This window comes from Anomaloglossus baeobatrachus, chromosome 11 (assembly GCF_048569485.1).
Source record: "Anomaloglossus baeobatrachus isolate aAnoBae1 chromosome 11, aAnoBae1.hap1, whole genome shotgun sequence".
Classification (NCBI taxonomy): Eukaryota; Metazoa; Chordata; class Amphibia; order Anura; family Aromobatidae; genus Anomaloglossus; species Anomaloglossus baeobatrachus.
The window spans coordinates 181,068,521-181,080,959 of record NC_134363.1 but is presented as its reverse complement, the minus strand read 5'-3'; the positions used below and the strand labels follow the sequence as shown (position 1 = coordinate 181,080,959).

General features: G+C 50.2%; 1 protein-coding gene across 1 annotated transcript in view; it reads left to right on the top strand.

Annotated features, from left to right (window-relative positions):
• Positions 1-12,439, top strand: part of MTOR (mechanistic target of rapamycin kinase) — a 262,102-nt gene that overhangs the window by 10,125 nt on the left and 239,538 nt on the right. Inside the window, exons 4-6 of the mRNA XM_075327360.1 lie at positions 1,177-1,409; positions 7,209-7,409; positions 7,597-7,731. Coding sequence (XP_075183475.1) covers positions 1,177-1,409; positions 7,209-7,409; positions 7,597-7,731 — 569 coding nt within the window. The remainder of the gene's footprint in view (positions 1-1,176; positions 1,410-7,208; positions 7,410-7,596; positions 7,732-12,439) is intronic.

The following is a 12,439-nucleotide window of genomic DNA, read 5'->3' as shown; positions in this document are numbered from 1 at the left end:
CTTGAGATGTTTCTTCAGGTTTGGAAATAGATGATAGTCGGAGGGAGCTAGATCTGGTGAATAAGGTGGGTGGTCACCAGCTAGAAGGCCAGCTCTGCCAGTTTTGTCATGGTCGCTTGGGCAGTGTGAGCGGAGTCGTTGTCTTGCAGGAACAAGATTCCTTTGGACAGCTTGCCGCACTTTGTGTCCTTCAGAGCGGTCTTCAATTGGTCCAAAAGTTCAATGTGATACCTTGCATTGATAGTGGAACTCTTGTAAAGGTAGTCCACTAGTGTGCTGCTAGTGGACTACCTTTAAAAGGGTTCCACCATCCTCCTTATCCCAGAACACAGACGCCATCACCTTAGTGGCTGATTTTTGCACTCTGTACTTGTTTGGATGAGTAGAACCACTGCGCCTCTACTCTTGACTGCTTCTTGTTTTCAGGGTCATATAAATAAATCCAGGTCTCATCCATAGTGACCGGTCGCTCCAGGAAGTTCTTATCAGTCCGGAAACGCTGACAAATGGACCGGGAAGTCTTCACTCGCTGCTTCTCTGACCTGTTGTCACACGTTTGAGGACCCACTTTGCAGAAGCTTCCTCATGTCCAAATGTTCATGGATAATGACGTAAACACGTTCACGGGAAATGCCCATGATGTCTGCTATTGCTTTAGCTGAAATTCGTGGATTCTCCAGTATGAGGTTGTGCGCAGCATCGAGGATCTCCGGAACAACAAACACTCTCGGGCGTCCAGGACGTTCCTCATCATTGGGGCTGACGTGGCCCGCTTTACATTTGGCAACCCAGTTCTTATCTGTGGAATATGAAGGGCATTGATCCCCCAATGCCTGCGACATATCACCATGAATATCCTCCGCGGACTTTCCTTGCAGAAACAAGAAATATATCATCCTCTGCTCTCAGTTGCTGTGAATATCGCAATATTTTGTTTTCCCGCCTGCGTAGAACACTGTTGCCATAAGCAACAAACACAACATTTTGAAATCCTATATCAGACACATAAGGCTTTCATGTGATGTAACATTCGTTACCATAGAAACAAAAAAAGATCAAAGCCAAAGACTTATCAGCAGTCCCTTGTACCTGCTTGCGTTCGATGCTGTTTATTTCTTTAGCACCCATGTGGCCTATTAGTTGTAATCAGTCAGTATTACTTTCTGCCCTTTACAGTGAGCCTGATGGGAGTGGAGGGCGGAAATGCCACCCGAATCAGCAGATTTGCCAACTACCTGCGTAACCTGCTGCCTTCCAGTGACCCCGCCGTCATGGAAATGGCTTCCAAAGCAATGGGACGCCTTGCCATGGCGGGGGACACTTTCACTGCGGAGTACGTGGAGTTTGAGGTGAAGCGTGCCTTGGAGTGGATGGGCGCCGAACGCAACGAAGGCCGCAGACACGCCGGGGTGAGCTCGCGATTCATTATAGCAGTCTACAGTGTGTCCCCCCCCATATCCTGTCCACCGCCATTAACTTGAGAACGACGGCAGCTATAGGCATAGAAGTGGTGTCTAGGTATAGTAAAGTAGCCATGCGCTACGCAATGAAACCACCTATAGCGCCACCTGGTGGACAACAACGGAGTTAGCATTTTTATCTCGAAAACGGAACAAGAGAGAGCAAAAAAGTGAATTACAAAGTTGTAGGGAATCATAAATTCAATATGAATCGACACCTTGCATACAGAAATGCTATGATATGAAACCCATGACCCCCCCAAAACATTGAATGCTGGTCACGCATGTGGCGCTCATTAGTGGCCCCTGTCAGCTGCAATGCACATCTGGCCTCTGCACAGCATACTGTATCTTGCTGCAATGCACATCTGGACTCTGCACAGCATACTGTATCTTGGTGCAATGCACATCTGGCCTCTGCACAGCATACTGTATCTTGCTGCAATGTACATCTGGACTCTGCACAGCATACTGTATCTTGCTGCAATGCACATCTGGACTCTGCACAGCATACTGTATCTTGCTGCAATGCACATCTGGACTCTGCACAGCATACTGTATCTTGGTGCAATGCACATCTGGACTCTGCACAGCATACTGTATCTTGCTGCAATGCACATCTGGCCTCTGCACAGCATACTGTATCTTGCTGCAATGCACATCTGGCCTCTGCACAGCATACTGTATCTTGCTGCAATGCACATCTGGACTCTGCACAGCATACTGTATCTGGGTGCAATGCACATCTGGCCTCTGCACAGCATACTGTATCTTGCTGCAATGCACATCTGGCTTCTGCACAGCATACTGTATCTGGCTGCAATGCACATCTGGACTCTGCACAGCATACTGTATCTGGCTGCAATGCACATCTGGCCTCTGCACAGCATACTGTATCTTGCTGCAATGCACATCTGGACTCTGCACAGCATACTGTATCTTACTGCAATGCACATCTGGACTCTGCACAGCATACTGTATCTGGCTGCAATGCACATCTGGCCTCTGCACAGCATACTGTATCTTGCTGCAATGCACATCTGGACTCTGCACAGCATACTGTATCTTGCTGCAATGCACATCTAACCTCTGCACAGCATACTGTATCTTGCTGCAATGCACATCTGGCCTCTGCACAGCATACTGTATCTTGCTGCAATGCACATCTGGCCTCTGCACAGCATACTGTATCTTGCTGCAATGCACATCTAACCTCTGCACAGCATACTGTATCTTGCTGCAATGCACATCTGGACTCTGCACAGCATACTGTATCTTGCTGCAATGCACATCTGGGCTCTGCACAGCATACTGTATCTTGCTGCAATGCACATCTAACCTCTGCACAGCATACTGTATCTGGCTGCAATGCACATCTGGCCTCTGCACAGCATACTGTATCTTGCTGCAATGCACATCTAACCTCTGCACAGCATACTGTATCTTGCTGCAATGCACATCTGGCCTCTGCACAGCATACTGTATCTTGCTGCAATGCACATCTGGCCTCTGCACAGCATACTGTATCTTGCTGCAATGCACATCTAACCTCTGCACAGCATACTGTATCTGGCTGCAATGCACATCTGGCCTCTGCACAGCATACTGTATCTGGCTGCAATGCACATCTGGCCTCTGCACAGCATACTGTATCTGGCTGCAATGCACATCTGGCCTCTGCACAGCATACTGTATCTTGCTGCAATGCACATCTGGCCTCTGCACAGCATACTGTATCTTGCTGCAATGCACATCTGGCCTCTGCACAGCATACTGTATCTTGCTGCACGTTGTGCAATATGGTAGGTGACACGTTTGCACAAGCATCTGTGATACGTGGTGGTAGGTCCTGCAATGTTGGGGGAGGGGTCGCATACACCTGCTGTTTGATGTGACCTCACAGAAAGAAGTCCAATGGGGTCAGGTGAGCGGAGGCCACTGCACACAGCCACCATACCCAATGACTTGTAGGAAGGTCTCCATGAGGTATCGCTTCACGTCCACAGCCTTGTGAGGTTTACACCTTCTAATCATAGCATTTCTGTATGCAAGGTGTGGATTCGTATTGAATTGATGATGCCCTACAACTTTGTAATTCACTTTTTTTCTCTACCTCGTTTCGTTTGAGATAAAAATGCTAACTCCATTGTTTTCTACCAGGTGGCGCTATAGGTGGTTTCATTGCGTAGCGCATGGCTACTTTACTATACCTAGACACCACTTCTATTCCTATAACTGCCACCGTTCTCAAGTTAATGGCGGTGTATACAGGATATGGGTGGACACACTGTATATAGGTGCGGCGTATACAGGATATGGGTGGACACACTGTATATAGGTGCGGTGTATACAGGATATGGGTGGACACACTGTATATAGGTGCGGCGTATACAGGATATGGGTGGACACACTGTATATAGGTGCGGTGTATACAGGATATGGGGGGACACACTGTATATAGGTGCGGTGTATACAGGATATGGGTGGACACACTGTATATAGGTGCGGCGTATACAGGATATGGGTGGACACGCTGTATATAGGTGCGGTGTATACAGGATATGGGTGGACACTGTATATAGGTGCGGTGTATACAGGATATGGGTGGACACACTGTATATAGGTGCGGTGTATACAGGATATGGGTGGACACACTGTATATAGGTGCGGCGTATACAGGATATGGGGGGGACACGCTGTATATAGGTGCGGTGTATAAAGGATATGGGTGGACACGCTGTATATAGGTGCGGTGTATACAGAATATGGGTGGACACACTGTATATAGGTGTGGTGTATACAGGATATGGGTGGACACGCTGTATATAGGTGTGGTGTATACAGGATATGGGTGGACACACTGTATATAGGTGCGGTGTATAAAGGATATGGGTGGACACGCTGTATATAGGTGCGGTGTATACAGGATACGGGTGGACACACTGTATATAGGTGCGGTGTATACAGGACATGGGTGGACACACTGTATATAGGGGCGGTGTATACAGGATATGGGTGGACACACTGTATATAGGTGCGGTGTATACAGGATATGGGTGGACACACTGTATATAGGTGCGGCGTATACAGGATATGGGTGGACACACTGTATATAGGTGCGGCGTATACAGGATATGGGTGGACACACAGTATATAGGTGCGGCGTATACAGGATATGGGTGGACACGCTGTATATAGGTGCGGTGTATACAGCATATGGGTGGACACTGTATATAGGTGCGGTGTATACAGGATATGGGTGGACACACTGTATATAGGTGCGGTGTATACAGGATATGGGTGGACACACTGTATATAGGTGCGGCGTATACAGGATATGGGGGGACACGCTGTATATAGGTGCGGTGTATAAAGGATATGGGTGGACACGCTGTATATAGGTGCGGCGTATACAGAATATGGGTGGACACACTGTATATAGGTGCGGTGTATACAGGATATGGGTGGACACACTGTATATAGGTGCGGCGTATACAGGATATGGGGGGACACGCTGTATATAGGTGCGGTGTATAAAGGATATGGGTGGACACACTGTATATAGGTGCGGCGTATACAGGATATGGGGGGACACGCTGTATATAGGTGCGGTGTATAAAGGATATGGGTGGACACACTGTATATAGGTGCGGTGTATACAGGATATGGGTGGACACACTGTATATAGGTGCGATGTATACAGGATATGGGTGGACACGCAGTATATAGGTGCGGTTTATACAGGATATGGGTGGACACACTGTATATAGGTGCGGCGTATACAGGATATGGGTGGACACGCTGTATATAGGTGCAGTGTATACAGGATATGGGTGGACACACTGTATATAGGTGCAGTGTATACAGGATATGTGTGGACACACTGTATAGAGGTGCGGTGTATACAGGATATGGGTGGACACGCTGTATAGAGGTGCGGTGTATACAGGATATGGGGGGACACGCTGTATAGAGGTGCGGTGTATACAGGATATGGGTGGACACGCTGTATATAGGTGTGGTGTATACAGGATATGGGTGGACACGCTGTATATAGGTGCAGGGTATACAGGATATGGGTGGACACACTGTATATAGGTGCTGTGTATACAGGATATGGGTGGACACACTGTATATAGGTGCGGTGTATACAGGATATGGGTAGACACACTGTATATAGGTGCGGCGTATACAGGATATGGGTGGACACACTGTATATAGGTGCAGTGTATACAGGATATGTGTGGACACACTGTATAGAGGTGCGGTGTATACAGGATATGGGTGGACACGCTGTATAGAGGTGCGGTGTATACAGGATATGGGGGGACACGCTGTATAGAGGTGCGGTGTATACAGGATATGGGTGGACACGCTGTATATAGGTGTGGTGTATACAGGATATGGGTGGACACTGTATATAGGTGCAGGGTATACAGGATATGGGTGGACACACTGTATATAGGTGCTGTGTATACAGGATATGGGTGGACACACTGTATATAGGTGCGGTGTATACAGGATATGGGTAGACACACTGTATATAGGTGCGGCGTATACAGGATATGGGTGGACACACAGTATATAGGTGCGGCGTATACAGGATATGGGTGGACACGCTGTATATAGGTGCGGTGTATACAGGATATGGGTGGACACACTGTATATAGGTGCGGTGTATACAGGATATGGGTGGACACACTGTATATAGGTGCGGTGTATACAGGATATGGGTGGACACACTGTATATAGGTGCTGTGTATACAGGATATGGGTGGACACACTGTATATAGGTGCGGTGTATACAGGATATGGGTAGACACACTGTATATAGGTGCGGCGTATACAGGATATGGGTGGACACACCGTATATAGGTGCGGCGTATACAGGATATGGGTGGACACGCTGTATATAGGTGCGGTGTATACAGGATATGGGTGGACACACTGTATATAGGTGCGGTGTATACAGGATATGGGTGGACACACTGTATATAGGTGCAGGGTATACAGGATATGGGTGGACACACTGTATATAGGTGCGGTGTATACAGGATATGGGTGGACACACTGTATATAGGTGCTGTGTATACAGGATATGGGTGGACACACTGTATATAGGTGCGGTGTATACAGGATATGGGTGGACACACTGTATATAGGTGCGGTGTATACAGGATATGGGTAGACACACTGTATATAGGTGCGGCGTATACAGGATATGGGTGGACACACTGTATATAGGTGCGGTGTATACAGGATATGGGTGGACACGCTGTATAGAGGTGCGGTGTATACAGGATATGGGTGGACACACTGTATAGAGGTGCGGTGTATACAGGATATGGGTGGACACACTGTATAGAGGTGCGGTGTATACAGGATATGGGGACACACACACTGTATATAGGTGCGGTGTATACAGGATATGGGTGGACACACTGTATATAGGTGCGGTGTATACAGGATATGGGTGGACACACTGTATATAGGTGCGGTGTATACAGGATATGGGTGGACACACTGTATATAGGTGCGGTGTATACAGGATATGGGTGGACACACTGTATATAGGTGCGGAGTATACAGGATATGGGTGGACACACTGTATATAGGTGCGGTGTATACAGGATATGGGTGGACACACTGTATATAGGTGCGGTGTATACAGGATATGGGGGGACACACTGTATATAGACCCTTTCCATGATGTCGTCCTCCCGTTCTGACCTCTTGTCTCCTCCGCAGGTGCTGGTGCTGCGGGAGCTCGCCGTCAGCGCTCCCACCTTCTTCTTTCAGCAGGTCCAACCTTTCTTTGACAACATCTTCAACGGCGTGTGGGACCCAAAGCCGACGATCAGAGAGGGAGCCGTGGCCGCGCTGCGCGCCTGTCTTATCCTGACCACACAGCGGGAGCCCAAGGAGTTGCAGAAACCACAGTGGTACAGGGTACGGCTCTCTCCTCTTCATATTGGACATCTCATTGGGGTATACCAAGCTCTCGGGTTAACTTATTATTCATCTTTACCATTCAGGACCCCATGTAATAGCCAAAAACACAAAGCAACTCAGCCGAGGGGGTTACTCTCCACGTATTGTGTTTTTTAACTTTTTTTATTTTTTGTCTCTTCTACAGCAAACGTACGAGGAGGCCGAGAAAGGATTCGATGAGATGTTATCCAAGGAGAAAGGAATGAACCGCGACGACCGGCTCCATGGGGCCCTCTTGATTATTAATGAGTTAGTGAGAATCAGCAGCATTGATGGAGAGGTAATGGGGGACGTTAGTGGAGACCCCCCTCTATGTCTGCAAATCTGACACGGGCAAAAGAAGTGCTTGTAAGGCGGCTTTCACACATCAGTTTTTTGGCATCAGGCACGATCCGGCGAAAAAACTGATGCGACGGATCTGGCAAAAAAACGTATCAGTTGCATCAGTTTTTTGACAGATCCGGTGTGATTCTGAGCATGCTCAGTTAAAAAAAACGGATCCGGCGGCCGGATCCGTTTTTTGCCGCATTACACCACATCCGGCGTCCATAGGCTTCCATTTTATAAAACACTCCGTACGGCGCGATCCGTTTTTTTTGCCGGACACAAAAACGTTTACTTCAACGTTTCATCCGGCTGCCGGACAAGTACATTTCTTTGTCGCTCCATTGGGAGACCCAGACAATTGGGTGTATAGCTATTGCCTCTGGAGGCCACACAAAGTATTACACTTAAAAGTGTAAGGCCCCTCCCCTTCTGGCTATACACCCCCAGTGGGATCACTGGCTCACCAGTTTTGTGCTTTGTGCGAAGGAGGCAACACATCCACGCATAGCTCCACTTTTTAGTCAGCAGCAGCTGCTGACTATGTCGGATGGAAGAAAAGAGGACACATATAGTGTCCCCAGCATGCTCCCTTCTCACCCCACTGTATGTCGGAGGTGTTTGTAAGGTTGAGGTACCCATTGCGGGTACGGCGGCAGGAGCCCACATGCTGATTCCTTCCCCATCCCTTTTTACAGGGCTCTGGGTGAAGTGGGATTTACCGGTCTCCAGGCACTGAGACCGTGCTCCATCTACAGCCCCTGGAGAAGATGCTGGATGGAGCGGAGTACATCAGGGACATGGCCCTGCTTCCTCAAGGTACTCTGTGTCCCCGTGCATTTGGCGCTCACACCGCAGCATGCTGGGTGTTGTAGTGCGCCGGGGGACATCAGCGCTGCGGCGCCTGTGCCATAGCCTCATTCAGCTTAGCTGAAGCAGGCACACTTATGGGACTCGGCCGCGCCGGCCGCTGGGACTGCGGCACGGCTGGCACTTGTAGTGCGCCGGGGACTTCAGCGCGGCCTGCGCTTTTACGGCGGCCGCGCTGATAACTACAGTCCCCGGCTTTTGCGGCCTGCTTCCGTTCGTTCCCGCCCCCAGACCTGCCAGTCAGGAGAGGGGCGGGACGCTGCCCACGTCTAGGACTCGGGCGCGCCGGCCGCTGGAACAGCGGCGCGGCTGGCACTTGTAGTGCGCCGGGGACTTCAGCGCGGCCCGCGCTTTTACGGCGGCCGCGCTGATAACTCGAGTCCCCGGCTTTTGCGGCCTGCTTTAGTTCGTTCCCGCCCCCAGACCTGCCAGTCAGGAGAGGGGCGGGACGCTGGCCACTTCTAGGGCGGTCGCGCCGGCCGCTGGGACTGCGGCGCGGCTGGCACTTGTGGTGCGCCGGGGACTTCAGCGCGGCCCGCGCTTTTACGGCGGCCGCGCTGTTAACTCGAGTCCCCGGCTTCTGGGCCTAGTCTCCCTTCGTTACCGCCCACAGCCCTGACAGTCAGGGTAGGGGCGTGACGCTGCATAGAGCAGAGCTGAGAGCTGGAGTATGTTTTGCATACTCCACCCCTCTCACTGTGTGCACTGTGAATCCGGATTCCCGCACTTTCTCAGGCACGCCCACGGCTTCCTTCTCTACAAGGACGCCGGCAGCCATTAGTGTCAGTTTCTGATAGTCACACAATCGCTGTAACAGGCGTTAAGCAGCACCTGTGGTGCTAACCCCACTAGTGCAGAAGTGCACTTATAGATATGCTTGTACTATATACATTGCACTGTTTGGTCGCACGTTGTATATACCCTCCTGGATTATGCGGAGGAGTTATCAGCATATTCTCTGTGTAAAACAAAGGTGCAGAACCACATGTTTTTCTATACAGCTGGTACAGCATGTACGGCTATACGGCCGGCAGGTACATAGACTCCCATTGTATGCACTAATGGCCAGGGGATGAGGACGGTGTCTGCAGTATTTACTGACAGTTTTTCTGAGACTATGGCTATGATACTAGAAGCCTAGCAGTCCGGACATGTCTCTCACAATATGGGCACTGTTGAATCATTGATCCATGGCCCCCCTCAGTGTGAATAACTAACAGCTCCGGGAATGTCACACGCATCCCAGAGTCACGGCTCTGCACGGACGTCAGTCCCAGACAGCCTAAGTGGGCTCGCTATGAGCGGCCTCGGTTTCATCAGGGTCCTAACAGAAGGACTCGCTGTGTAATGAGGCGGAAGTAGCGGCTCAGGATTCTGATCCTGAGACCGCTCTCAATCTGGATACACCTGATTGTGACGCCATAGTAAATAATCTTATAGCGTCCATCTATAGAATGTGGGTTATTTCTCACAACTCCTCCAGTGGAGGAGTCAGCTTCACGTATTTTTCTGGACCACTCTGCCTTCAGAGAGGCAGTCCAGGAACACCACGCTTATCCAGATATGCGCTTCTCCAAACGGCTTAGGATACACGCTATCCCTGTCCCCTGACTTGGTCAAGGACTGGACCCAATGTCCCGAGCGGCATCCTCCAATCTCCAGGCTTGTAGCTAGATCCATAGTTGCAGTGGGAGATGGAACTGCAAACTCAAAGATGCCACTGACGGACAGATGGATCTCTGGTCGAAAGCCATCTATGAGGCTGTCGGCGCACCGTTGGCTCCGGCATTCTCTCCCTTGGGGCACTCCAAGCTATTTCAGCTTGTCTTACACAGATTGACACGGTTACACGTACATCTGTGCCGCAGGTGGCATCCTTAACCTCTCAAATGTCTGCATTTGTTTCTTACGCGATTCAGGTTGTCCTGGACTCTGCGAACCGTGCGGCGGTAGCCTCCGCTACTCCGTGTTTTTAAGCAGAGCCTGGTCTGCTCGTTAAGTGAATGGAAGGCAGATTCTGCTTCCAAAAAAGGTTGCCTAACCAGTTGCCTTTTTCTGCTGACCGACTGTTTGGTGAGCGTTGGATGTAACCATCAAACAGTCCAGGGGTAAGGATTCATCCTTTCCTCAGCCCGGACACAACAAACCCCAACAGAGCAAGAGGCAGTCGGGGTTTTCGGCCTTTTCGAGGCTCGGGCAGGTCCCATTTTTCCTCGTCCAAGGTGGACTCAAAAGGATCAGAGGAGCTAAGATTCTTAGCGGGCTCAGTCTCGCCCAAAAAAAGCGACAGTCGGAAAACCCGCTTCCAAGGCGGCTTCCTCATGACTTGCGGCCTCGGTCGGTAGCAGGCTCTCCCGCCTTGGCGATATTTAGCTGCCATAGGTCAATGACCATTGAGTGTGAGACATTCTGTCTCACGGGTACAGGATAGAGCTCACTTCTCGTCCTCCAACTCGATTCTTCAGAATTTCTCCACCTCCCGGCCGGGCCGCTGCTCTTCTGCAAACAGGGTGCACTCTATAGGCAGAAAGAGTGATGACCCCCGTTCCTCTTCAGGAACAAGGTCACGGTTTTTACCCCAAATTCTTTGCGGTACCTATAACAACGGGCCGTTCCGTCCCGTTCTGGATCTAAAAATGCTCAGCAAGCTCGTGGACACCAGGCGGTTCCGGATGGAATCCCTCCGCCATGTCATCGCCTCAAGGTCCCAAGGATATTTCCTAGCATCATTAGGCATCAAGGATGCTTATCCACACGTGCCGATTGATCCAGAGCACTAGCGTTTCTACGCTTCGTTATAGGAGACGAACACCCTCTGTTCGTAGCTCTACCTTCCGGCTAGCGACAGTCCAACTGGTCTTCGCCAAGGTCAGGGCAGCAGTAGTCACAGTCCTGCACTCTCAGGGTCACTCTGTGGTCCCGTATTTAGACGATCTACTTGTCAAGGCACTCTCTTAGGAAACATGCCAACACTGCCCGAACGTTGCGCTGGAGACTCTCTAGAGTTTTGGGTGGATCATCAACTTTTTAAAGTCAGATCCGACCCCGACCCTATCGATAACATATCTAGGCATAGAGTTTCTTACTCTCTCAGCGATAGTGAAGCTGCCGCTAGACAAACAGCATTCACTACGGGCTGCAAGCTCTTCTTTAAGAACCAGTCGCACACATTGACACGCCTCATGCACTTCCTACGTAAGATGGTAGCAATGGAGGCAGTTCCTTTCGCGCAGTTTTACTGCGTCCACTACAATGGGACATTCTCCGCCAATGGGACGAGGAGTCGACGTCCCTCAACAGAGTCGTCGTTCTTCTCAGGCGGCCAAGGAATCTCTACGGTGGTGGCTTCTTCTCACCTCTTGGTCAAAAAGAAGGTCCTTCCTATCCCCGTCCTGGGCGATAGTTACGACAGACGCGAGTCTATCAGGGTGGGGAGCAGTTTTTCTCCACTACAGGGGTACGTGGACTCAGCAAGAGTCCACTCTTCAGATCAATGTTCTTGAACACAGAGCAGTGTATCTTGCCCTACAATCCTTCCAACAGCGGCTGGAAAGCAAGCATATCCGACTTCAGTCGGACAGCTCCACAGCGGTGGCATACATCAACCACCAAGGAAGAACGCGCAACCGGCAAGCCTTCCAGGAAGTCCGGCAGGTTCTGATGTGGGTGGAAGACACGGCATCCACCATATCCACAATTCACATCCCAAGTGTGGAAACTAGGAAGCTGACTTCCTAAGTCGCTGAGGTGTGGCCGAAAGAGTATGGTCTCCTCACCCGGACGGGTTTCAGGAG